Source organism: Giraffa tippelskirchi, chromosome 1 (genome assembly GCF_054371585.1).
Source record: "Giraffa tippelskirchi isolate mGirTip1 chromosome 1, T2T-mGirTip1v1.2.pri, whole genome shotgun sequence".
Taxonomy (NCBI): domain Eukaryota; kingdom Metazoa; phylum Chordata; class Mammalia; order Artiodactyla; family Giraffidae; genus Giraffa; species Giraffa tippelskirchi.
Genome location: NC_137275.1, coordinates 224,712,981 through 224,740,437, shown reverse-complemented (window position 1 = coordinate 224,740,437; position 27,457 = coordinate 224,712,981). Strand labels below are relative to the sequence as shown.

General features: G+C 45.3%; 1 protein-coding gene and 1 long non-coding RNA gene across 24 annotated transcripts in view; one reads left to right on the top strand and one right to left on the bottom strand.

Moving 5' to 3' along the window:
- The window catches only part of DCDC2C (doublecortin domain containing 2C), an 83,630-nt gene extending 57,546 nt beyond the window's left edge, over positions 1-26,084 (top strand). For 9 of the 22 annotated variants that reach the window (XR_014065131.1, XM_081529115.1, XM_081529049.1 and 6 more), the window contains 2 exons: positions 6,244-6,291; positions 9,681-10,214. Coding sequence is in view for 17 of the 22 variants with exons in the window: in XM_081529115.1 (XP_081385241.1) it covers positions 6,244-6,291; positions 9,681-10,033 (401 nt within the window). In the remaining 5 variants the exon portion in view is untranslated. Of the gene's footprint in view, positions 1-6,243; positions 6,292-7,460; positions 8,025-9,680; positions 10,215-16,607; positions 16,806-25,094; positions 25,158-25,357 lie in introns of those variants that run through there. The other 13 variants (XM_081529036.1, XM_081529131.1, XM_081529025.1 and 10 more) reach the window with 3 other exon arrangements.
- LOC145521129 (uncharacterized) overlaps positions 4,764-27,457 on the bottom strand; it is a 35,675-nt gene continuing 12,981 nt past the window's right edge. For both annotated transcript variants that reach the window (XR_014065155.1, XR_014065153.1), the window contains exons 3-8: positions 26,270-26,423; positions 25,387-25,506; positions 21,455-21,540; positions 11,083-11,196; positions 10,590-10,678; positions 4,764-5,563 (exon numbers count right to left, since the gene is read on the bottom strand). This is a non-coding gene — a long non-coding RNA (uncharacterized LOC145521129). The remainder of the gene's footprint in view (positions 5,564-10,589; positions 10,679-11,082; positions 11,197-21,454; positions 21,541-25,386; positions 25,507-26,269; positions 26,424-27,457) is intronic.

The window sequence follows — 27,457 nt, the reverse complement described above, 5'->3', positions numbered from 1 at the left end:
GCCTTGAAGGGAAAAGAGAGCCGAAGGAACAGTTGAAGATTTCCCGGGGCAGAGGTGAGCACGGAGTCTTTTTAGACCCCAGGAGGCAGAGCCACCAGGAGTCGGAGGGCCCCCAGCGAGGCTAGGTGAGGGGAGGGGCGGTGGTTTCAGGCTCCAAGACAGCAGAGTTGCTTGTGTGACCTTTCATGCTGTTTATCGCCTTATATCCTGGGAGGAGCGACAGATCCAGGAAGACAGGGTTCCTCAAACTGGCCCTGTGTTGTGACATTTTGGGTTTCAGTTTTAAAATTGTGCTGTAATTATCAGTGTCTCCACAATCGAAATCTTTCAACCACGATTTCCATTGAATGTGGGGGAATGTCTACCTTTCCATTTTCTACTCTTCTTGGTAACTTAAGAGAAAAGTCCTCACTCATAAATGCCAGTAAAGTGATCAGAGAAGATATTCTGTTTTCAAGAAGAGAGGTTTTTATAAAGTGGATCCTAGGTATTAAAAGGTGAAGGTAGTGCTTACCCCACAGGGGAGCTGACAGCCACATGGGCCCCAGGTTGCCTGTTAGTGGCCAGAAAGAAACCTGCTGAACGTCACAAATAAGCGTGTCCGTGTGGTTTAAGGGACTTCCCTGTAGCTCAAGTGGTAAAGAATCTGCCTGCAATGCAAGAGACCAGGGTTCAGTCCCTGGGTTGGGCAGATCTGGGCAATCTACTGCAGTAATCTTGCCTGGAGAATCCCATGGACAGAGAAGCCTGGAAGGCTGCAGTTCTTGGGGTTGCAAAGAGTTGAACATGACTGAGTGACTCACACACACGCCTGCAGTTTAGGATGTGTCTAAGCCCCTGCTTCTCCTCCTTGCTATTTGACTTTCCACAGAAGGATGCTCACGAGGCGACTGTTCACCCCAGAGAGATCTCTATGGACAGAGTCCACCCCATCTTCCCTTCCACTCTCTCTGTGCCCTTTCCCTGCAGTCAAGGACCGCGTACTTGAAAAAAAATCCCATTAAATGCTGTCGGCTTTTATGGAGCCTTAAGTATATATAAAATGTGTTTTGAACCATCTGCTGTAACAATAATTTAAAAATATGCACGGATCCCACAATTCCTACACAGACATCTCCTTCTGATTTTAGCCACCTTGCCAGGTGGCGATCACCATTTTACAGAGGAGGAATCAGAGTGATTACCTGTCTTGTCCTTGGTGGCAGAGGGAGGAAACAGCAGGGATTCAAGCAGCTCCACCCGCTTCCCCCACCCCACTCTTGCTGGGGAGGCTCTGCGCTGGGTGCTGGGGTGGGGGAGTGAGCCGGGTTGTGGCTGTGGCCCCGGAAGTGGGGCCTAGGGTGGGCTTGTCGGTAAAGTCAGTCCTGAGCGCCCAGCGAGGGGGCTGTGAGTGATGTCAGGACCCGCCCCCCACCACCACCCAGTTTGTTTGCAAGTGCCCCTGGGCTGGACCTGGGAGCTCCGAAGTTCAAGGACAGCCTCAGAGGCCTCCGAGCGGTGTTTCCCCGAAGCACAGGACACAGCTGCTGGAGATCACTGTGGCCCAACACAAAGCTTTGTTTAGGGGAGGGGAGTGAGCCTGTTTCACACCTCACTTGGACAGCTTACCTTCCCTCCTGAGTGCTCATGGCTGTTGGCACCCATCCATCCTGTCAACTTCTGTAATCTGTGCTTCAGAAATCTCGGAAGTCTTACCGATCGCCACACTGTTTCCAAAACACTGCAGTGCCTTACCTTTTGTGAGAGTTTGCAAGTTTCATTTTTCTAGGAGACTAAGGCAGTTTTAAGTCCCTGAAGTTTAATTCAACTCAGTAATACTTCTTTTTTTCTCACTAAGAATAATTTTTGACCGTGTTCCATTGCAGTTATTTTTGTTTGTTTTTGAGAATTGGGAAGTGGCGAAGGAATCAAAGAATCAGAAAAAAAAATTAATTGTTTCCCCTCTGTGATTTCCACCTGCTTTTCTCTGCTTCGGAGCACTCACAGTTCCTGGGGCAGAGTCCCAGGCGCAGCACGATGCTGCCCAGTCTCCAGGTGGCCTGGCTTCTGAATCCCTTTTTGCACAAGTGGGTCTCCTGGCCGTTTGGTTCCCTTGGGTGCTGTGAGCTGGAGAGCCACCAGCTGTAGCTGGGGCAGGCCAGATGCTCACTCTGCTTAGAGACTTCATTAGAGGCCCTTTTTGAGCATGGAAGCTATGATTTTAGGCAATCTGGCAACTTAGAAATTGTTAAAAATGAGTTTTTGACATTTAAAAAAAACTGATCAATTAGCTCGGTTCTGTGATGACCTGTTATTGATTGTCATTCAAAGAGCTGCTAACAGTTGGTGAGAGTTTGGGTCCAGGAGCCCGAGGAGACAGGATCCCCTCAGGGGTGGGGAACACAGACTCCACAAACCCCACTGCCGGGCCTTTTTAAAAAAGGCCTTATTGAATTTGTTCCAGCGTGTTGTTCAGTTGCTCAGTTGTATCCGGCTCTTTGCGAGGCCAGGCTTGCTTCTGTTTTATGTTTTGATTTTTTGGCCACCAGGCACGAGGGTTGTTAGCCGCCTGACTGGGGATCCAACCCACACCCCTTGCAGGGGAAGGCGAAGTCTTACCCCCGGAGCTCCGGGGCCATCTAACGCGGCTTTAGTGTAAATCACATCGTGTCTGTGCTGTGATTCCCTGAGCTCTGTCTCTTTGACACTCTGCTTTGTTTGGTGGGAACAGCCCGCTCAAACAAAATGAACCCTCCAGGCCTATCCTTTAGTTCTCGTGTCTGGTCCTGGGTGAAGCGGGGGACTCCCTGCCATGCGCAGCCCTCATCGGAGCGACCATGAGCAGAACGGGACTCTCTGCCCTCACGTTCTCCCACCCCAGAGTGACCCCTTCCGCCGCCTGTTCTTCCTACCAGGTGGCCCCTGGATAAGCCTCTGCTCTTCGGAGCTGTCATCAGTTACTCACAGCGCACAGTGAGGTTAAAGCAGTGACCTGGCTTTCCTTGTAGATGGAGCCACCTTTTCTTTGAAGATGCTGGCTATTCGTAAGGAGGTGTGGGGGGTCCAGTGAGTGAAGTGAAAGTCGCTCAGTCGTGTCCAACTCTTTGCGACCCCATGGACTATACAGTCCATGGAATCCTCCAGACCAGAATACTGGAGTGGGTAGCCTTTCCCTTCTCCAGGGGACCTTCCCAACCCAGGGATCGAATCCCGCGTTGCAGGTAGATTATTTTACCAGCTGAGCCACAAGGGAAGCCTGAGTTCGCAATTCCGTTGCTGTGTCTCCTCGTGTAGGCTTGTGAGTGCACCCCTGCTCCGTAGGTGAGGAGGCTGGCCGTGCAGACGGTTACGCCACTGAACACACACCTTGTTTTACTCGAGGATGAGGACGGCTGAGCAAACCAAACACGTCCTGTTGGCTCGGTGGTCCGGGCCCCCATCTTGTGCTGTGAACGCCATGCATCCACCATCACGTCTCATCGCACATTCTCACAAGGGCGCAGTCCGCAGTCACTACCCAGGTGGTGCTTCTTTCCATTTGTAAATTATGAGTGCTGTTATTTGAGAGGGGCTTCCCAGGCGGCTGCAATGCGGGAGACCCGGGTTCGATCCCTGGGTAGGGAAGATCCCCTGGAGAAGGCAATGGCACCCCACTCCAGTATTCTTGCCTGGAAAATTCCATGGACAGAGGAGCCTGGTGGGCTACAGTCCATGGGGTCGCCAAGAGTCAGACACGACTGAGTGGCTTCCCTTTCACTTTCCCAGGCGGCGCTAGTGGTAAAGAGCCCGCCTGCCAATGCAGGTAGATCCAAGAGACCCGGGTTTGGTCCCTGGGTTGGGACGATCCCCTGGTTACTTGAGAGACCTGCTTAGTGATATTCTGTGATCCTCCACTTCGAAGTAAAGTGATGCTTGGGTTTGCCACATGGGACAAAGGACAGTAAGCACTGCCCCTGCATCCAGAGTCTGCTCACAGCCCTGGACCACGGGCTGAGTTGGTCCAGGGGGCGGGGTGTAGCTACTCCATGGAGGGGAAGTGGGCAGCAGAGTCTCAAGATGTGAACGGCAAAGAGGCTGAGGTTGTTTTAGGGGCGAGGAGGGACTTTATCCCTGGAAATGCCCGCTTCCAAGCGTGTGGCAGAGTGAGCAGCCATCACTCAAGAGGGCTGCCGGGAGACTGAGGCCTCAGGAGGATGTGACTTGGGTCGTCTCTCCTGCAGGGCGCTTTGCAGTATGCGCGCCTCTCAACCAGCAGTTTACATCGTGGAGTTTATCTTTAGGCTGTAAAATCAGAGATAAGTGCTTATTTTGAATCTCCAGGCGTCATCTAGGTTACAACTTAAAACAACAAGTTGTGGGTCTTTGACTTAAATTTACTTTCATTTGGGGAGGGGCCTATTCTTTGTTTTCCAAGTTTTCTCTGATGAGCAGCACATGTGAATGTAGAAAATGGAATTATTTTAGGGATAAAAACCCTTACCGATTGCAGGAGAGCTCACCATGTTGATCTGTGATTCTAGCTCTCCGATTGGTCTTCAAGTCACTGTCAGAGAGTCTGTGAATTCAAACTACTTTCTGATTTGATTTGTAAAAGGGCTTGGGGCTTCCTGGGTGGCTCAATGGTAGACGCAGCTTTGATCCCTGGGTTGGGAAGATCCCCACTCCCACATCCTTGTCTGGAAAATCCCATGGACAGAGGACCCTGACGGACTACAGTCCATGAGGTTGTGAAAGGGTTGGACATGACTTAATGACTAAAACAACAACAAAACAGAAAGACTTGGTAAATGTCTTTGCTGATTTATTTAAAAACATGCCTTGCTCACAGAGAAATCAGATGCCTACATAATTGTTACCAAAGACAAAAATTAAATGCCATCTAACTTAGGGTTTCTAACTTTCACAAAGTAATTACCCCTTAAACCAAAACATTGGATTCATTTTTACAAATTTGAGCCTGACATCTTAATTCATAACGAGCAGCTGAAGTAGACTCCGGCAGTCTCAGAAACGAGTGAAAATGAAGACAAGGTTTTGAAGCAAGTATTGAAGGCAGGACTTAACAGTACGTTCAAATCACATGACTGTAAAATGGGCACTAGGGGGCTTCTTTGTGGATAAAGGCAGTGGTTTTTCTGATTTCATCCAGCTGTTGTGGTTCTTGGTAGCCTCTGACCTCCCACGACTGTCAACGAGATCAGCCTTCTCTTGAAAATCTCAGTTCTTATTCCTTTTCCTCTCTGCTCCAACGTTCGGATTCTCCCAGCCGCTGTTGCTGGCAGTTTAATCTCTGTGATCATCTCTCCGAACCGCTTCCCCGATTCCTTCCTTTGTGACCGGCAGCTCCCCTAGCTGCTCTCCTGTCTTTTTCGTCTCACTTGCCAACACGTCAGGTCTTCAGAACAGCCTTAGTCTAGTTCTTTTTGGCCCCTGAGTTCAATTTAACTGGAATGCTTATTAGCAAAAATATTTCCGTGTTAATTATTGACACACCGATGTGTTTAGGAGCACACATCTGTAATAGAATAACCGTTTTCATGCCATGTTGATGGATTGGCAGAGATGCTCATGAACTTTAAAATACCTGAAATCAAAGCAGAATTGTCAGATGAGAGGCTCAGCTAGTGGATCGGCAGAAGTTTTATTGCATTTATTTACGTTATGCTTCTATGTACCAGTGCTTTGTAAGTTGCAAGTGTTAATGTAAATCGTGCATTTCTAGTTTTAGCATTTTTCACTGGACACTGAATATTATATTTTTTCCTGCCCTTTACTGTTGAGGTTTTTGATGAGCAGCTGCCATGGAAACTGAGCAACATTTTCTGCTTGTTGGCGGGGTACACCCGACATGCACACTTTACAGTTTGCTGGTCTGGCTGGAGAGCCCCTGGCCACCTGGGACCCCTCCCATGGACGGAAGGAAATCCCACCACATGCCCCCCGTTTCCTGCTGAGAAACTGCAGGAGGGAGGAGCTAAAAAAAACCACCTTAACTAAAACATGCTCTTTTTCTTAGAGGAAGAGAAGCAAGATCAAAATTCCATCGCCCCATAGTCTCAGAGATCACAGCTAGCATAACTTTGGTCTGACTTCCTGTGTCATAATGCAGCATCCTGCTTTCACTGAAATGGCCCTAAACGCCTCTGCATGCCTCTGTGGGCTGGCATGCCCCTCGTGCTTTTAGCCGTAGGTCTCACACCATATCGTGGGATGGAAACCTTTAAGTCGGTGTATTAATATCTGGGTTTTCCTTTCTTTTTTCAGCATCTCTCAAGAACCTCAGCAAGAATAAGAAAGTGGTTCCGTTTCCTGGTAAGAGAATGGTAATCATGATGGTTTATGGGGCGCCTGTGAGACGGGTCCTTGGCAGTTACCCCCAAAAAATGTGTGCACAGCGCCCCCGCTGGGCCATCCCCGGAACTTCCATTTTGGGGCAGCCACGCAGCCTGTCTGGCTTGAAACAAAAGCTGACCCTCTCATGACTGTGCTCTGACCTCTGCAAACCCACTTTTGTATGGCACCATATTTAGGTGCATTGAAAAAGGAGGGTTTTCACTCAGCAACATAGTCACACTGTCAGTCCGTCAGCCAGCGACTCCATCCAGCAGACTTGGCATTGTTGAATTATGCAGTTATTTTAAGATTTCACTCTATTTATAGAATTTTATAAGAAAAAAGAAAAGAAGAGAAAAAAAAACCTTGTACTTCGGGTAAGAAGGTGCAGGTTTCATACAGGAGACTTCAGACAAATATGGAAATTCTTAGGGGCCCTGAAGTGACATGTTTTTAGCCACATTTAGGGGCCTATTGGATTATGGGTTCAATTCTGAAAGGAACCAATATAAAACAAGTGTACAAGGTCAGAGACACCTCACTGATGATTGCATTTAAAAGGTGACGTGAACTCAGGGATTTTTGAAATGTGTTTTATTACATATCAATACAGCACATATATTATTGTATATAATGTTTCATGCAATTTCATATGAAAGATATGGTGATCTATTATTCACATCTCACTATCATTTTTCATTTTGCACGTTCTAAGTTTGTATGTCTTTAGGGATGCTTTATGTGTGGGACTAGGCACTGCTGGTCCAGTTATTATTTATTCCCTTTTTTTCATTTAGCAAACATTTTCCAAGTACCTTCCCTGTGCCAGGTTGAGCTGAGCACTTGGGAAAAAAAGATGCCTAGTTCACAACCCCTGCCCTCAGGCAGCTGCCAGGTGGGGACCCAGCAGAGGTCGCCCGCCCGCAGGTGCAGGAGGGAGCCTGGAGGGGGTGCCAGGCCGGCTGTGAGTGGTGCGCAGTTGCACCTTCCTGGGGGTTTGCCAAGCGCAGTTTCAGCTCCTCCTGCCTCTCACCTCCTCGGCCTTTCATTTTCATATAATCGATTGTTACCTCGTGAAGGTTTTTAGTCTTTCTTCCATAATAATCCCCTCCTTTGTTTTTTCTCTTTAAACTTGTTGTGATAATAAGTGTCATGTGTACAATTTGCCTTCCACATCCATGGATTCAACCAACTGCAGATCAAAAATATTTGGAAAAAAAATTCCAGAAAGTTCCCCAAAGCAAAACTTTGCCAAGTGAAGTGACTGTCTAACTGTACTGTGTAACAGCTGCTCACATCGCATTCGCATCATATTAAGCGTTCTAAGAATCTAGACGTGATTTAAAGTATACAGGAGAATGTGCCTAGGTTGTGTGCCGACGCCGTGTCCCATCATGTAAGGGACCGAGCGTCCGTGTGGTCCCCGGAACCACACACACGGAGGGATCAGTCAGTGTTCACAGTTCACTGTGGCCTTTGATCACATATCACCATGACCTTACATTCCTGAAGATCCACGCTTTCACCTGTTGTTTCTCAAGAAAGAAATAACTGAGACCCAGGAAGAGAAGGCAACCTGTCCAAGATTATTCTGAATGTAGGTAGATGAACCAGGACTCATGAGCCACTTAAACCGCCCTTTAAAAAGGAAACAGAATAGTGGGGAGCTGCCCCCCACCTCGAGCTCGGCGCCGAGTGCTGAGAAAATACAGGTGAGCTCGGAGCCACTTTGCCGTTCTCTGGAAGCTCATTGCTCCCGGGTTGGGACACAGATGGACGCAGACACAGATAGAGGCTTGTGCTGGAGACCCTGGAAATGTCCCGGGGAGAAAGTGGCTGACATCCGGGGCCAGGAGAGAGGATGCAGGGGGCGGCGGGAGGTGTTACAAAGGAGGGGGTTGTGCAGGTGGACAGCGAAGGGTCAGAGGGATCTGATGGGAGGGGTGGGCAGTGCTGAGAAGGGGGTCAGGGCAAGGGGGCCTCGTGTGCAGGCGTGTGGAGGGGCGATGGGAGCAGGCGGTGCAGCTGGAGCAGAAGGATGTTGGGGGCCGTGTGAGGGGAGAGACGGGGACGCAGGTGCCCTAACCCAGGTCTGCTGTGTCCCCGAGAGCAGGCAGGGCAGGTGCCGGTAAAGGTATCACCCCATCAGACCCATCAGTGTTCCTTTCTCCGCTGCACAAAGCTTGCTGCGGGGTGGAGGCTCTCCTGGGCATCTCCCCTCCCAGCGCTGACTCAGGGATCTGGGGGCTTCGTGATGCTGCCGCCTGCTAGAGGAGAGGCGAGGCAAGAGGTTACATGAGACCCTCCCCAGCTCAGCCAGGAACAGGGCTTCACGTTGTCAGCCTTGTGGTCAGACGAGGCCCTGGCCCCTCGCCCAGGTGCAAGCTGGCTGGGAACCATCTGCGGCAGCTGGACGCTAGGGCGGGAGCACAGCTGGGTCCGCGCGTCACTGCTGCCACGCCCCGGGTGTCACTCTAGGGGCCTGGCCTTTGTCCTGTAGATGATGTTCAAGCAGGGAGATGATGTGATCAGATTCTGTTTTAAAATCATCACTCTGACAGCAGGAGGCAGGGACGGGAGTGGTAAGAGCGTTACTGTCTGTAACGTCTATTAGATGGTGTGGACCACGGCCGTAGGGCTGCACAGGAGAGACGACTTCAGGACCACGTGGACCAGAGCTGGCCGCGGAAGGGCTAGGAGAGATGAGGCTGACACTGGAGCTGGGGTTTCTGGGTTGGGCTCAGGTGCAAAGTTACTCCTGCAAACACGAGCAGGAGCAGGTCTGGGGGGAAAGGTATCAGCGGGCCGGGGTGTGAGGCGCCTGGCTTCTCTGGGGTCCTGCGAAGCTCCGGCCAGAGGTGTTTTTTCCCGGGCTGTTTCCAGCAGTGGTGTTTGCAGGTTTTAGGAGTTTATTTTAGAGGATTCGCTTGGCGTTGGCGAGCACGGTTTGGCCGGTGGGAGGTTGATAGGCGCACAGGGACCTTCTGCTCTCCATCAGGTGGTTCTTTGTGTGCTGGGGCCTCTTCTGGAGAACAGAGGCTCTGGATTCTCCTGCACTGATGCTTTCTTTTTGATTTTCATGAAAGTACCTTCCTTCCCTCTGTGACTCTTAGAAAAAGCAAGCCTTCCCAGTAGCTTGTCAACTTTTAAACGGTGAATGGACATTTCTAAATGAGAGCAAAAGCGATAAAACGTGTAAAAGCACTTTGTCGGTGTAATGTCATATGTGAAAACCATTTCTTAATATTATCGCTGTCATTTTGAAAGCAGTGATATAGTAGCAGTGCTTGTCATTTTATGATTTAGTTCATGTGGTTTAGATGGCTACTATGTTTACTGGTGATTTTATTTTGTTTACTGAAAACAAGAAAAGGAACCAAATGACATTCTAGAGGAAAAAGATACACCTGTACAACTGGACACCCCAGTTCAAGAAGAAGACCAGAGAGAACCACCAATGGGACAGCAGTCACAGGAGTCGTCAGCAGGACAACCAGACGTGAAACTCGACAAGCAAGACCCGCTTGAGCCGTCATCCCTGGGCCAGCCATCTGATGAACAGACACCTGGGAAGCAAGAATCGGCTGAACAGTCGTCCTTGGGACAACCGTCCCAGGAACAGGTACCTGACAAACCAGAGCCCCCTGAACCGGCATCCTTGGGACAACCACCCCAAGAACAGCAGACTCAGGGAGAAGACAAAGAACAACAAATACCTTGAAAACAAAGGATCAGCCGTAGCTGTGAAGAACAGCAGTCTGAAGCCAGAAAGGGTCAAAAGGCAACTGACAGTAACAGTAGGCATTTTTTTTTCCACATGATGCTGAAGAGGTATGGCAGTAGCATATTACAATTGTGAATTTCATATTTTGGTGCCCAGACATAAAGTTTTCAAACAATGATGAAGACTAAATGTATCTGGAATTCTTTCTTCTGTCCCCTGAGTGTAAAGCTGGGAGGGAGTGGTTGGTGAGATTGAATGGACGCCATCACGTGGCCTAGACCATCCCTCTTTCCTAGAACCTCGCCCATATCTGGCATTCCAGAGTGAGTCAGCCATCCCCAAAATGATATACATTCGCATAGTTACCCATAATTAATTATTCCTATTTAAAAGTGATTGAAGACATAATTATAATACACATGGGGGCTTCCCAGGTGGCGCTAGTAAAGAATCAGCCTGCCAGTGTAAGAGATGCAAAAAAACCCGAATTCAGTCCCTGTGTTGGGAAGGTCCCCTGGAGGAGGAAAACAGCTACCCACCCCAGTATTCTCACCTGGACAGTTCCGCAGACAAAAGGGGCTGGCGGGCTACAGTTCACAGGGTCCCAGCTGAGCCACTGAACATACACGTGATACGTGTGATCTACACACAAACATATCTGCATTATATATACATATACCTGCACACACATGTCAGAAACAGGCAATAGAGCCCCAGAGAATGGTGCATTTTTGGTGGTGAGGAGAATGGACTTTCAAGTCAGACTACACAAGTGTGACCTCTCCACTCACTAAGTATGTGAAGTAGGTCTGTGACTCATCCATTAATTGGGGCTAGTAATAATGCCTGACTCAGGTTGTTGGGGGGATTGAAAATGATAATGGTTACTAAAAAGCCCTTCCAACAGTGATGAGCACGTGGGAGGCACTAAAAGCGTTGACTGTACCGTTATTTCATTTTGGTTGTTGTCTTCTCTGTTAAATGAGAGAAGGCAAGCTGGAGTTTCTGCTAAAATTATTACCAGATTTGACTCTTCGGAGGGTTACCTGAGCTGCTCAACTGCCAGGACAAAGCTGGAAACAAGGATTTCAGGATTGTCGAGTCCTAGTTAAAAATCTACCAGTTCTTCACCATCTGTTAATTAGTCATACAGTGTTTGCCTGTGGAAGGAGAAAGGAGAGCTATTATTTCACCATTTCATGGTTTCTTGGTTTCTTGTTAGACCTGATGGTAGCATTTGTTACACCTTAAGGAGGAAATTGTAATCAAATGGAAACCATGTCCATCTTGTCTTCAGATATTTTCAGGTAACTAATACACTTCTGTTGGGGAGCCCATTGATTTTTATCTGGCTCCATTCTCACTGCATGTTTGGTGCATGAGAAGGAATTTAGAACCGTATGTCCCACTCCCTTTGCCCAAGCCCTCTGTTCCTGTGTCTGCTGTGTGCTCTTGCGGAAAGAAGATGGATTGGGGTAAGAACCTCCGGTTCAGTCCACGTCACCCTTCATGGACCCAATGGTCTTGACCTTGGTCTTCTGTAAAGTGAGAAGGATGATGTGAGAGCTAGAAGCAAGTCCAGAGATTGTGGCATTTACACCATAGGGATTAGTTAATTGACCCAAAGACATGGGTGACCTGTGCAGCTTATAGGAAACAGGGTAGGACTTGACTCATGGTTTCCTTTATTTCCCCCTTAAAAAATTTTTTTTAGTTACAAATCACTAAAATATTTAATCTGTTTTAGTATAGAATTACTGTAGTGACAAATGAAACTAAACTGTCTAAAATTCACAGTGCTGCTGCTGCTGCTAAGTCGCTTCAGTTGTGTCTGACTCTGTGCGACCCCATAGACGGCAGCCCACCAGGCTCCCCTGTCCCTGGGATTCTCCACACAAGAACACTGGAGTGGGTTGCCATTTCCTTCTCCAATGCATGAAAGTGAAAAGTGAAAGTGAAGTCGCTCATTCGCGTCCGACTCTTCGCAACCCCATGGACTGCAGCCTACCAGGCTCCTCCGTCCATGGGATTTTCCAGGCAAGAGTACTGGAGTGGGTTGCCATTGCCTTCTCCTAAATTCACAGTAGTGTGCTGGTGTAAGATGGAGTCTTTATTTTAATGGATACATAAATGCTGCTTCATTTAAAATACTGCATCCAATGATACCCACGCTTGGGGCCTAATTTCAGCGTGGTCTGGGTGCTGGAGGAGTAATTCAGTATTGTAGTCAAACAAAAAAATGGAAATTCAAGCAATGCCAAAGCAGCTCAGCACCTTTAGAGCATGGGGGCTGGGAGCTGGGAGGGGAGAAGATGGAGAAGGGGCGGGAGGGACACCAAGGGTCTCCTTAGATCAACCGAAAGGAGTTGACCACTCATCCCGAACTAATTTCAGACTCATTTTGAAATAAATTTTCAAGGTTGTTTTCTGCATCAGTGCCTGCCCAGCAGCAAACCACTGCCTGGATGCACTGCTGTTAGTTTCCATCTCAGACTGTAGATCCTGGACTCTCGACACGACACAGACTGCGGCCCAGAAAATCACCCAGAATCCAGACTTTACAGAAATACCAGCTCTTGTGAGAACTGGGAGTGGACTGTGGCCAGACCACAGCTTTGTTTTCCTTTTAACCTGCTTTTTTATGTCTTTCAGATGGCCTGGGAGTGGAAACCGTTAAATTAAAAAATCACCTTTGTATCTTCTTGAAGTCAATTTTTCTTCCATCATGATGCTTCTATGTCACCTATGGACAATTTAACAGCAAGAAACCATGTCCAGGGTGAAGCGAGGCCCCAAGCAGTAGTGTCCCCTCAGGAGCTAGAGATGAGGGCTTCCCATGGGTCCCGTGTTGTTCTGATTCCTTTTCTTGATGATATTTTTTTTTTTAGTAAACATTTAGAAGAATGAAATGTGGTTCTTTAAAATTAAGGCTCACAGGGATAGTTCAGAAAACCAGAAGGGTTTGGAATAAGGTCTGCACATTTCCCCTCATGACTTTTTTTTTCTTGGAATGTGTACTGAAAAGCCTGGTTTCATTTTTATGCAACACAGAAGTTCTCACGAAGAGGTATCTGAAACCTCCACTATGCGAAGTTCAAAGTGTGAAAATATTTTATCTGCTGAATGATTGATTCCAAAAGAAAGAAAAAAATTACCAAAGTGAGCTGGGAAATGGATTTTAAAATTTACTTTGTCTTAATGACAAAAGTAATACCTGTGTAGCTAAGTGCAAAGATTTAACAGTTTTCTTTAGCAACGACTTTAATTACAGCAAATACTATATGCCTTCAATCACTCTGTTTGGAGCTGGGGGCTGTTTCGCGGAGCACACAGAGCTGTTAGCTGGGTGCTGTTCATGTTCCAGTCACAGTTAAAGAAGCTGCAGGCTACTCACCTGTGCATTTTGGTAAAAAAAGTCATGTGCTATCAACAAGGTTAAATTTTCAAAATTAGAAATTCATTTGCTTTTTAATATTTACTATTTAATTGGAGGATAATTGCTTTACAATGTTGTGCTGATTTCTGTCATATAACAACATGAATCAGCCATAACTACACGTATGTCCACTCCCTCTTGAACCTTCCTCCCACCAAAATTAGAGATTTAAATGTTGACATCTCCAAGCTACTGGGCATTGCTATGTTGAGAACTTGAGCATATATTCTGTTACACTTATTGATAATATAGTTATAACCACTGGTAACAGGCTCAACAGTGTCTGCTTCTTATATTTGATACTTAACATGCTTTGGAAGTCAGCGTGCATTGAAATGTGTCAGAACCTACTGGGGTACACAAGAGAAAGTGAAGAAGTAGGGAAAAGAGTTTGAATGTCTGCCGAGCCTTCTGAGCTGAGCAGGGAAACCAGAAGGAAAATGAGCAGTGGAAACATTTCTCTTTTGCAAAAATATATGGTAAAATAAGCTATTTGTGTTTCCACTGAAGCAGCACGTGTTATTTGCATGTGAGAAGTTGCTTCTTTCTTATTGCTTTAAGAGTCTCTCTTTGCTTCTGGCTTTCATAGTTCAATCATGATGTGTCTAGATATGTATCTCTTCGAGTTTATCCAACTTGGAGTTTGTTGAGTCTGGTGTTCAGCTATTGATTGGACAGAGATTCTGGGTATGAGGTTTTAGAGGGCTCCAAACCCATTCTGGGCTTCCCAGATGGCTCAGTGGGTAAAGAATCCACCTGCAGTGCAGGAGATACAGGTGACACAGGTTCGATCCCTGGGTCGAGGAGGTCCCCTGGAGGAGGGCAGGGCAACCCTCTCCAGTGTTCTGGCCTGGAGAGTGCCCTGGACAGAGGAACTACAGTCCACGGGGTCTCAGAATTGCACGTGACTGAAGTGACTGCATGCGCCCACGCACACAAACCCATCCTGCCCTCTCCCGTGGGTGCTAAGCTGTGGTTTTCACAGTTGTGAGATGATCCATTTTCAAGGTGATTGTCGAGCTGGGGAGAGGGAGCTAGGAATACGAATAGGTCAAGTTAAAATGTCACAAAGCCTGCTGTTCCTACTGAGATTCAGTTATTTTTCTTGAATAAATGCTCCTTGGACAGCTGCAATCCTTTGATTAATTTCTAGAGTCCTGAAAATGTGGTTTTGATCCTTTTTGCTAGTGTTCTTGTTACTTTTATGAAGGAGCGGACTTTTGACGGTCCTTACTCTGTTATTTCAGAAATGCTTCTCTTGTGGCATTCTTGACGTGGCAACTGGTGACAGTGCAGATCCCTCCATTTTTGCACCTGCCACATGTTTTTAATTCTGTTCTCTCTTGGTTTATATAAACACAGAGAAGCAGATCAGCAGTCCCATATCACCTCTAGACTGGGGAACGGCATGTCAAGTCCTCAGTCTTGGAAGTCCTCAGTCTCTGTGATCGGTACATGTGAGCGTCTCCCTCACTTGACTTTGGGTGGATGTGGAAAGTGAAAGTCACTCAGTTGTGTCCAACTCTTTGTGACTCCATGGACTAGACAGTCCATGGAATTCTCCAGGCCAGAATACTGGAGTGGGTAGCCTTTCCCTTCTCCAGGGGATCTTCCCAGCCCAGGGTTCGAACCCAGGTCTCCCGCATTGCAGGCGGATTCTTTACCAGCTGAGCCACCAGGGAAGCCCTTGGCTAAATGTGGGAGGAAGCATTATTCTTCCTCCACTTAAAGGGAATCAGGGAAGGAAAAGCTGAAGCATTCTCCATTAAGCAAATGATTAAGATGATCTTATAATTTATCATCTGAACTAGGGTACTTTTGATAGTGAGAAAGGCTACTAAAATAATTTAATACATGTATGTGTGTATAAAGGGAGGGAGGGAGAGAAGACAGACATATACCCAGCTGCACATGTACACACACACACACACACACACACATACACACACACATTGAGAGTTATTGACCTCTAAACTAATTTTTACCACATTGGTGCATCTGAAGATGGCTCTATTAAAAAACACGTTTTGAAACTTTTGAAAGCAAGATTTGTATAAAATAAAAAGTATCCACATACGTTAAAGCAAACAGGGCTTTTTGATATAGATAATCTGAACTAAGAAAAAGCAGAATAACCACTCTTGGTACATATTAATGTATGTTAATTGCCTTCCTAAAATTATATTTGTTTAATACCATGTCCCTGTATTTTCAAAAGATATCAGCGTTTAATATGGTCTAATTATTGCATCTTCTATGCACACTATTATATTTTTAATTCAGAAAATACTCTTTCTAGAGGTGCTAAGGGACCTGGTAAGCTCAGAGAAAATTTTGGTAAGTGTGAAAATCCTCACTACTATTTCAAAAATATTGAAATTAAAAAATATTTCAGGTAAATATTTTTGTAGTTATTGCCCATTGCTTCCATTCAGGGCACCTTTTGTTAACAAATATTTTTACAGAACGAAACTCCGCAAAGAAGTTTTTTCTATTGATGATTTTTAAAAATGTTAAGTTTTTATGCTGCAGAATCACAGAGCCTCTCAGTTTTGTGTTATTGTGATAAAATATAAATTCATCCAATTAAAAAATAGGTTCTTCATAAACTTCCTACCAGTTGAGAAAATTCCACGAAAGTTATGGGATTTCCAAGTTAAGTCCTCCACTTGAACTCTCATCATTCACTATGTTGGATGCCTCCTGTGCTTTTTCAGCTGCACTGCGTGGCATGTGGGGTCCCAGACCAGGGATGGAACCCACGCTGCCTGCAGTGGAAGCTCAGAGTCCTAACCACGGGACTGCTAGGGAAGCCCCGTGCTTTGCTTTTCTGGGGATACATTTCAATGAACCTCCTGGTTTTAAGCTTTTCCCTCAATAATTGGAAGTTGCCAAAGCTTGCAATTATATAAAATATGGTTGCAGTTATATAAAATAAGGTTAAGTGCTTCATTTGGCTCTGTTTGTGGAATAATCTGACCAAAGTTTACACTGATTTTGAACAGACTATAGCCAGAATTTAGAAAAACGTTGAGAAATGTTTGCTCCAGTATGGATTAGAAACAGGATAGTAAACCGTGTTTCGTGGGCCTTGCAAATCAAGAGTACAGATGATTTGACTTTTTTCCTGTCTAGTTTAGCGCCCAAGATCGCTACTTCTGACGTCCAATCTGCCATTTGATACCAGTGGTGTGAGTTGTCAACACAAATAATAAATTGACAGACAGGAGGAGGAACTGGCTCATGTCTCTGGAGAAAGTTTCCAGACAGTTTGCTGCAGGAATTTGCATCAAGACTGAACAGCAGGAGACAATAAATCCTGCTGTTCCATTTAAGCTTTTCTACCTTCATGTGGTGACTGCAGAGGCAGGGTAAGAATATTTCCAGAGGAAATAACTTACAAGAGCAGCTCCCCATAATTTCCTAGGTGGCATTCAGAATTATGAGTCTCCCTGGCTTATTATTGACAACTCTGAGCCTTTGTTGTGGTAGCAAGCTTCATACGGTGTTTCCTCGGATGTTGTAGCCCACTTCAGCAAGCAGGAAGCCCAACAGATTCCCTGGTAGTGGCAAACCAGCCCTTTGTTATTGCTCATTGTAAAATATTACAACCTACAAAGTTAATCGTTCTGTGTTCAGTAGCTCAGTGGTGTCTGACTGACCCCATGGACTGTAGCCAACCAGGCTCCTCTGTCCATGGGATTCTCCAGGCAAGAATACTGGAGTGGGTTGCCATTTTCTTTCTCCAGGGGATCTTCCCAACCCAGGGATTGAATCCGTGTCTTTATGTCTCCTGCATTGGCAGGTGGTGTCTTTACCACTAGCACCACCTGGGAAGCCCAGTTAATCATTCTAGAACTTTAGAAATGTCAGATTAGAAAGTCAAAGATAGAAGTCTACAAATAAATCCACTCTTTGAGCTGTTCTGTACACATGCCTAGTTTTGCTAATGGAAAGCATTCTGAAAAATTTACCATCTGATAACTTTCAGGCCATGGCCTGAAGTAGGTCATTTATGTCTATCTGCCCCTTCTCTCCTTTCTTTCGAGGATTCACTGCATTTCTAGTGAGGGGATGTGCTGAGCTGCTCATGTTTAATGCCCAAAGGAGTGACCTTAGCCAGCCAGAAACGAAATCTAGTGTGCTGAGGGCAATCCAGAATGCCGTTTGGCTCATGTTTTGGATTTTCATGAGGTCAGAGTCATGTGGGCAGAGGCTACATTCAACTCGTTTTTCAGTCTATAAGTCATGTCCGACTCTTCGCGACCCCATGGATCGCAGCATGTCAGGCTTCCCTGTCCTCCACTATCTCCCAGAGTTTGCTTCAATTCATATTCATCGAGTCAGTGATGCCATCCAACCATCTCATCCTCTGCCACCCCCTCTCCTTTTACCTTCAGTCTTTCCCAGCATCGGGGCCTTTCCCAATGGCACATTTCAACTCTATGTAGCTCATAATGCACGAATTTCCATTCTATCTGGCAGATCCCCCCAAGCTCCTGGTCACCAGACTCAGGTAGAGGACAGATTTCTTTGACTGGTCTTTCTGAGGCCCTTGGGTATATTCCTCATGGCAGTACCTGCGGGAAAGACGCTTAGGCCGTGGTGAAGGAAGACAGCAGGTGACCGCCCAAGGCATAGGGCAATGGATGGGAGAAAATCTAATTTAATCTGTATATATGAGAACCTCACATAGTCAAGTGGCGAAGGAAATGGCAACCCATTTCAGTATTCTTGCCTGGAGAATCCTGTGGACAGAGGAACCTGATGGGCTGTTGTCCATGGGGTCGCACAGAGTCAGACACAACTGAAGCAACTTAGCATGCATGCATGCATTGGAGAAGGAAATGGCAACCCACTCCAGTGTTCTTGCCTGGAGAATCCCAGGGACAGAGGAGCCTGATGGGCTGCTGTCTATGGGGTCGCACAGAGTTGGACACGACTGAAGCAACTTAGCAGCAGCAACAGCAGCTTGAACATCAAGGTACATGTATCTTTTCAAATTCCTTTTCTCTCAATATCTGCCCATGAGTGGGATTGCAAGATAATATGGTAACTCTACTTTTTGGTTTTTGAGGAACCTCCATACTGTTCTCCATAGTGGTTGCACTACATTTCCATCAATAGTGTATAGGAAGGTTGCTTTTCTCCACATCCTTTTAAGTTTAATTAGGTCCCATTTGTTTATTTTTGTTTTTATTTCCATTACTCTAGGAGATAAATCCAAAAATATATTGCTGCACTTTATGTCAAAGAGTGTGCTGCCTATGTTTTCCTTTAGGAGTTTTATAGTTATCTGGTCTTACATTTTGGTCTTCAATCCATTTTTATTTTATGTTTGTATATGGTGTTAGAGAAGTTCTAATTTTATTCTTTTACATACAGCTGTCCAGTTTTCCCAGCGTCACTTATTGAAGAGACTGTCTTTTTTCCATTGTATATTCTTACCTTCTTTGTCAGAGATTAATTGACCATAAGTGTGTGGGTTTATTTCTGGGCTTTCTGTCCTTTTCTGTTGATCTATATGTCTTTCTTTGTGCCAGTACCATACAGTATTGATAACTGTAGCTTTTCAGTGTAGCCTAAAGCCAGGGAGTGTGACTCCTGACCTCTGTTCTTCTTTCTCAAGATCGTTCTAGCTATTTGGAGTCTTTTGTGTTTCCATACATTTTAAAATTTTGTTCTCGTTTTGTGAAAAATGCCATTGGTAATTTGATAGGGATTGCACTGAATCTGTCGGAGAAGGCAATGGCACCCCACTCCAGTACTCTTGCCTGGAAAATCCCATGGATGGAGGAGCCTGGTAGGCTACAGTCCATGGGGTCGCTAAGAGTCGGACACGACTGAGCGACTTCACTTTCACTTTTCCCTTTCATGCACTGGAGAAGGAAATGGCAACCCACTCCAGTATTCTTGCCTGGAGAATCCCAGGGACAGCGGAGCCTGGTGGGCTGCCGTCTATGGGGTCGCACAGAGTCGGACACGACTGAAGCGACTTAGCAGCAGCAACAGCAGCACTGAATCTGTAGATTGCCTTCGGGGACTACGGTTATTTTGACAATATTCATTTTCCAATCCAAGAATACATTTTATCTTTCTGTTTGTGTCATCTTCAATTTCTTTCATCAGCATCTTACAGTTTTCAGAGTACAGGTCTTTTGTCTCCTTAAATAGGTTTATTCATAGGTATTTTATTATTTTTGATGGAGAAGGGAATGGCAACCCATTCCAGTATTCTTTCCTGGAGAATTCCATGGACAGAGGAGCCTGGCAGGCTACAGTCCATAGGGTCACAAAGAGTTGGATATGACTGAGTGACTATCACTTTCACTTTTCACTTTATTATTTTTGATGTGATGGTAAGTGGAATTATTTTATTAATTTCTCTTTATGATAGTATATACGTATACGTATATACACAAGACTTTTGTATATTAAAATTTTGTACTTAGCAACTCTACCAAATTCATTGATGAGCTCCAGCAGTTTTCTGGTAGGGTTTTGGGGTCTTGGGGGGGGTTTCTATGTATAATAGAGCATAAGTCATCTACAAACAGTGCAGTTTTACTTCTTCTTTTCCAACTTGAATTTCTTTTATTTTTCTTCCCTGATTACTGTGTCCAGAACTTCCAAAACTATGTTGAATATAAGTGGTGAGAGTGGACATCGTTGTCTTATTTCTGATCTTAGAGGAAATGCTTTCAGCTTTCCACCACTGAGTATGATGTTAGCCGTGAGTTTGCCATAAGTGGCTTTTATTATGTTGAGATATGTTCCCTCTATACCCACTTTCTGAAGTTCGTTCATTGTTGTTCAGCTGCTCAGTCGTGTCCAACTCTTTGCGACTCCATAGACTGCAGCACGCCGGGCTTCCTTGTCCTTCACTATCGCCTAGAGTTTGCTCAAACCCATGTCCATTGAGTCGGTGATGCCACCCAACCATCTCATTCTCTGTTCCTCCCTTCTCCTCCTGCCCTCAGTCTTTCCCAGCATCAGAGTCTTTTCCAATGAGTTGGCTCTTTGCATCAGGAGGCCAAAGTATTGGAGCTTCAGCATCAGTCCTTCCAATGAATATTCAGAGTTGACTTCCTTTAGATGGCTGGTTTGATCTCCTTGCAGTCCAAGGGACTCTCAAGAGTCTTCTCCAGCACCACAATTCAAAAGTATCAATTCTTCGGCTCTCAGCCTTCTTTATGGACCAACTTTCACATCCATACATGACTACTGGAAAAACTATAGCTTCAACTATATGGACCTTTGTTGGCAAAGTGATGTCTCTCCTTTCTAATAGGCTGTCAAGGTTTGTCATAGCCTTCCTTCCAAGGAGCAAGTGCCCTTTTATTTGTCATGAAGTGATGGAACTGGATGCCATGACCTTAGTTTTTTTTAATTTTTTAATCAAAGGATAACTGCTTTACAGAATTTTGTTGTTTTCTGTAAAACATCAACATGAATCAGCTTAGTTGTTTTAATGTTAAATTTCAAGCCAGATTTTTCACTCTCCTCTTTCACCTTCATCAAGAGGCTCTTTAGTTCCTCTTCACTTTCTGCCATTAGAGTGGTATCATCTGCATTATCTGAGGTTGCTGATATTTCTCCTGTCACACTTGATTCCGGCTTATGATTCATCCAGCCCCGTATTTTGCATGATGTCCTCTGCATACAAGTTAAACCAGTAGAGTGACAACATACAGCCTTGTCGTACTCCTTTCCCAATTTAGAATGAGTCAGTCGATCCATGTTCAGTTCTAACTGTTGCTTCTTGACCCACATACTGGTTTCTCAGGAGGCAGGTAAGGTTTCTCACTATCCCTGTGTTATATTCACAGGTCATCTTCTCAGTGAGGCCTCCCTAATCACCTGGTTTAAAATAATAGAGTTCCCTTCTCCAAAATTTTAAACTTAAATTCTTTCTTCCTTAATTTATTTCTTCTCCTCAAAATTTATAGCCATATAGCATACTATATACTTTACTTATTTACCTTATTTATTATCCCCACAAGATTGTAAGCATCCATGAGTTCAGGGTTTTTGTCCACAGCTGTACTCTCAATGCCTAAAAAAGTAACTGGCATATCAAAATTATTCAATCAATATTTGTCAAATTAACAAAAGAACACATGACTGATGACTTTGGAAACGGTCCTCAGACTCTTAATTCTGCTTCTTTTTAGGCATTTAACTAGACAGGAAAGCCTGGGATGCTGCATTCCATGGGGTCTCAAAGAGTCTAACACGACTTAGCAACTGAACTAGGACAAAGGAGTACATAAAAATTAACACTAGATGGCACAATATTACAAAGAAAGTAACCTAATCCTTTCCCGCCTGCTGGAATTGCTTCAAGAAAAGCCTAACTGTTGCCAAGTTTCCTCTGGCCTCCCCACTTCCTGGCCTGCTCCTGTTATGTTTTGCTGTAATAACACAAATTTCACTGAGTTATGCCCCACCTGCATAAATGTTATTCTGCCCTGCTGAGTATTTCAGGGCCTCCATGTGCCAGTCCGTGTTACCAAGTTCCTCCTCCCCACCCCTTGTAACCTTCCATCCTATCTTCAACTGGTCATTAACGTGCTAGAGCCTTCAATTTCTGGGGCTGTGGGTGGTCTGTGGTGAGAAAGAATCTGTCCCCTCTGGGTCACACTCTGTTGAGCAGGGGGTGTCAAAGATTTTACCCCCAACCTCTTCTCTCCCTAGAACTGACATTGGACCCATGAGTTCCAAGGGTTGGGGATGGACCTGAATGACAGCTGCCGTGGAGACTTAAGAATCACCACTTCCCTGTACCACTTAATGCTTTCCTACTGGGCCAACTACCCCATCTTGACTGCTTATTCCCTGAGGGCTGGTTATCCTAGAAGGTGACTCGGTGCTCATGCCAAGAAGCTCCTGTCACTAATCAGCCTTCGCCAGTTCATAGTAGGCTAGGGTTTTGAACTCATTCCAGTTTTCCAGGGACTTTCCCTGTTTTAATGCAGGAAGTCTCAGGTTCTGGGCAATCCCTCAGTCTGGAGCAAACCAGGGCAGTTGATAACCCTATATAAAGCCTAGATCTCACTCCATTCAAACTCAAACCAGAACTGGGTCACATCTGTGTAAAATTTTTAGTGCACATCTAGATTTCTGTTCTCTCCTCCCACCCATGTCACCAGTTGCCACGTCAGTGGGGTCTGTCTCCTCTGGGTCACCTATCTACATTTTCTCCTCTGTGTTCTCACTGCAAAAGTTACTGGGAAACTACAGCAACCAAGACAAGAGGGGATCACTGTAGATTCAGAGTCTTCAGGAAGGAAGCTTTGGATGATACCACCTGGCATAGTTGCTGGCTCAGAGCAAAGGAAATATGGAATGAGTAGGGGAAGAAGGAAGTTACTAGTATCACTTACAGGCTCATGACCAGAGAGAAGAGGGGACTAATACGTAAATATTATTTTCTTCTTTGCTTAATGTATTTCTATAAATCTGTGTTTATGTATTTGTGTATATACAAACTAAGTTTTTCTTCCTTTGCACTGTAAGAATTAATGGCTGTAAGAAAGAATTAGTGGTTAACTTTACAGTTTCATCTTTAGCTCACAGGATATTCAAGAGGGACTCTAATAACCAAAGTTGAGGAGTAACTGACATCACCCAAAAATCAGTAAAATAACATTTGCGATCTTTTCTTTTTGTGGAAAAGGTGAGAGGGCCTATTTCTACAAAGGACAATTGTATTTTGTTAAAGAAAAGTTGAAGTTTGTTACTCCTGTACTGGAAGTTGAAATAGACGTAGAAAGTTGTATACGGATATTGAGTAGGCAAAGTGACGAGCTGTCCCAGTTATTACACCATCATCTCTCAGTCCAAACCCACTTTTTAATACTCTGCTTTGTGATGCTAGGGTTGGGACTATGAGAACTATATTTCTACTTTGCCAGTTGACTTTCTGTTTGATTCTGCAAGGCAGAGGAGGGAGAAAGGATGTAGTCTTCTCTGACAAGTGTTTAACAATTATAGTATTGAGCTTTGGGTGGGGGGGATACTCCTAGAACCAGCCTCATCATGCCTAATCAAAGATATCATCAACTGTCAGCCTCAGGCGCTGTCTCAGAGGTCACAGGGTACTGTCCTTCAAGCTTCTTTTGTCCCTACAGTCCTGGGAGTGACAGCTTCATCACACAGTTCCTAGCTGTGGGTTAGCTCAATATCCCCTTTTTTGCTTTTTCAGTTCTCCAAAACTACTTCAGTTCAGTCACTCAGTTGTGTCCGACTCTCTGTGACCCCATGAACCACAGCACGCCAGGCTTCCCTGTCCATCACCAACTCCCGGAGTCCACCCACATCCGTGTCCATTGAGTCAGTGACGCCATCAAGCCATCTCATCCTCTGTCGTCCCCTTCTCCTCCTGCCTTCAATCTTTCCCAGCATCAGGGTCTTTTCCAGTGAGTCAGCTCTTCACATCAGGTGGCCAAAACTACTTAACCAATTCCTTATACTAAATTCTCTCAGTTGAAATTCCAGGTGTGTTCTCTGTTGTTGTGAATATATCCTGACGGATACAGTTACCCTGACAAGTAGATAACCCTAACCACCCAAAGGGCTAGCTTAAAAAAAAAAAAAAAGGAAACATGGAATAAGAGATAAAAAAGGAAAGTGATAAATATCAACTGTGACCTTGTGACTCTTTATAGCAATCAGGATGATAGTACAAATGCATATTTTTGTTATGTACCTATAAAGCAATGATTTCTACTTTTCCCCCTTCCCCATCTCCTACAGTTTTGTATAGAGTGTTGGTGGGACTTCATTTACAATTGGAGAAGGCAATAGCTCCCCACTCCAGTACTCTTGCCTGGGAAATCCCATGGACGGAGGAGCCTGGTAGCTGCAGTCCATGGGGTCGAAAAGAGTTGGACACGACTGAGCGACTTCACTTTCACTTTTCACTTTCATGCATTGGAGAAGGCAATGGCAACCCACTCCAGTGTTCTTGCCTGGAGAATCCCAGGGACGGCGGAGCCTGCTGGGCTGCCATCTGTGGGGTTGCACAGAGTCGGACACGACTGAAGCGACTTAGCAGCAGCAGCAGCAGCATTTATAATTTAGTTCATAGGTCACCAGGCCACAAAGAGTCACATCTGGACCTGCTGGAGAGGGGTGAGGCTCATCAGTAGATCCTGAAGTCAAAAAGGAGACAGTGACGAATGGGACTTTGAGTCCCTCTTCCTGTTTGGGGACAAGGGGAGCGTGCCGTTGCATGATAGACAGAAGTTTGAAGGTACTAAACGAGGGCCAAAGGATGAACTTAAATGCTGAGTAAAATAAGGGCTGGGCCATATAGGTTCTGAATCCATTCTGTGCTTCCACCACACTCCTCGGGACTGCAGGGGGCTGACCTCTGTTAACTGTGACACTCAAAGTCACCATCAGCTGATTTCTGAAAGACTGGAAGACAGGGAGGGAAGGACAAGGCCAGGACATTTCTCTCCCTCTCTCTTCTAACTCAGCCACTTCTCCAGCAGGGTCTGCACCTCCTTAGTGGCCCCAGCCCCCACTAGACAGGTCCTTAGAGGTCCTAGTCTCCAACAGGTGACCCACAGCTCTGGGATTCAGTAACACAGGTTTTTTATTTTGTCTCTCCAGGCTACAAGCTGTGGCGCCTCTGCTTCATTTTCTCAGTTAGGCTCTCAGGCCTTCTAAAACCTCGTAAGCACTTCCCTGCATTACATTCCCTCTGTTGTAAGTACTAGCATTAAAGAAAAGCGTTAGTTGCTCAGTCGTGTCCAACTCTTTGCTAGAGGTGGGTGTTATTTTTCTGGTCATTCCTGTTTCTGTAGATGACTGCTAATCCCATTCCAGGTCCACTGTAATACTAAGTCAATATTCTGCAATTCTCTCACTTCTAGGTATTCATATCACAAATATATCTACCCACCTACAAAACGAAGTCTGTAGCAGGTTATTCATTGCAGCGTTGCTTGCAATGCCAAAAAGGAGAAACAAACCCTATTTCCAATAGGGAACTGGTTAAGCAAACATCACAGCATCCACAGAGCTGGAAAAAAAGAACAAAGAAACTCTCTATGTACCAATACACGTTATTCAGTGAAGAAAGCAGACCTATGGAGACAAGATCAGCGGTTGTCTGGGGTTTGGAGGGAGGGATGAATGAGTGGAGCCCGCAGGATTTTTAAGGCAGTGAAAATACTCCGAACGATACTATAGTCACCAGTCAGTTCAGCGCTCAGTCATGTCCGACTCTCTGCGACCCCATGGACTGCAGCACGCCAGGCTTCCCTGTCCATCACCAGCTCCCGGAGCTCGCTCAAACTCCTGCCCATCGAGTCGGTGATGCCATCCAACCATCCCACCCTCACGTTATTACGCATCTGTCCAAACCCACAGAATGTGCCCCAAGAGTGAGCCCTGGGGTAAACTCTGGACTTCAGGGGATGACGACGTGTCAGTGTAGGTGTATCCTCCATAACAACTGTACTGTTCCGGTGAGGGGTGTTGACAACGGTGCAGACTGTGCATACGTGGGTTCAGGGAATACAGACACTCCTCAGAGATGTCGTGGGTTCAGTTCCAGACAACTGCAATAAAGCAACTCTCACAATGAAGCAAGTCACATGAATTCCTTGTCTTCTCAGTGCATATAAAGCTTATATTTACCCTATACTATAGTCTATTAAGTGTCGAATAGCATTATGTCTTAAAAAAAAAAAAAAAAAAACCTGTATGGCAAGACAAATACAATATTGTAAACTTAAAAAATAGAAAATTAACTAATTAAAAAAAAAAACCAACATACATACCTTGACTAAGAAATACATTATTGCTTAAAAAATGCTAATCATCATCTGAGCCTTCAGCAAATCATAATCTTTTTGTTGGGGGAGGGTCGTGCCTCAGTGCTGGTGGCTGTTGACGGATCAGGGTGGCAGTTGCTGAAGGTTGGGGTGAAAATTCCTTAGAATAAGACACAGATATTGTATATCAACATATATATATGGAATCTAGGAAGATCTACTAATGAACCTATTTGTGAGGCAGCAAAGGAGGCACAGACTTGTGAACACAGCGGGGGAAGGACGGGGTGGGGCGAACTGAGAGGGCGGCACTGAGACACACACGTTGCCACGTGTGAAACAGACAGCCAGCGGAGATCGGCTGTATGACACGTGGGGATCAAATCGGATGCTCTGTGACAACCTAGAGGGTGGGATGGGGGTGAGAGGCAGAAGGGAGATTCAGGAGGGAAGGGACACATGTATACCTACGGCTGATGTACGGTGGAAACCAACACAATATTGTAATTGTCCTCCAATTAAGAACAAACAAATTTTAAAAAGACAACAGTGAAGTTTGCCACATCAGTGACTTTTCCTTTCACAAACAATTTCTCTGTAGTGTGCAATGCTGTTTGATAGCCTTTTACCCACAACAGAACTTCTTTCAAAATTGGAACCAAGTCTCTCAACCCTACTGCAACTTTATCAATTAAGTTTATGTGATAGTCTAAATCCTTTGTTGACTTTCAACAATTATTACAGCATCATTACCAGAAGTAGATTCCATTTCAAGAAGTCCATTTCTTTGCTCATCCATAAGAAGCAACTCCTCACCCATTAACGCTTTATCATGAGACCGCAGCGATTCAGTCACATCTTCCGGCTGCACTTCTATTCTCGTACTGTTTCCACCACATCTGAGGTTACTCCTCAGTTTAAGCCTTGAACCCCTCAGATAATCCACGAGAACTGGAATCAACTCCTTCCAACTCCTGTTTGTGTTGATATTTTCACCTATACCCATGAATCACGAATGTTTTTAATGGCATCTAGAAAGGTGAATCCTTTCAAGAAGGTTTTCAATGTACTTTTCCAGATCCATCAGAGGAATATCTATCTAGGGCAGCTACGGCCTTATGAAATGTATTTCTTAAATAACAGGACTTGAAAGTTGAAGTTACTCTTGATCCATGGGCTGCAGAGATGCTGCTG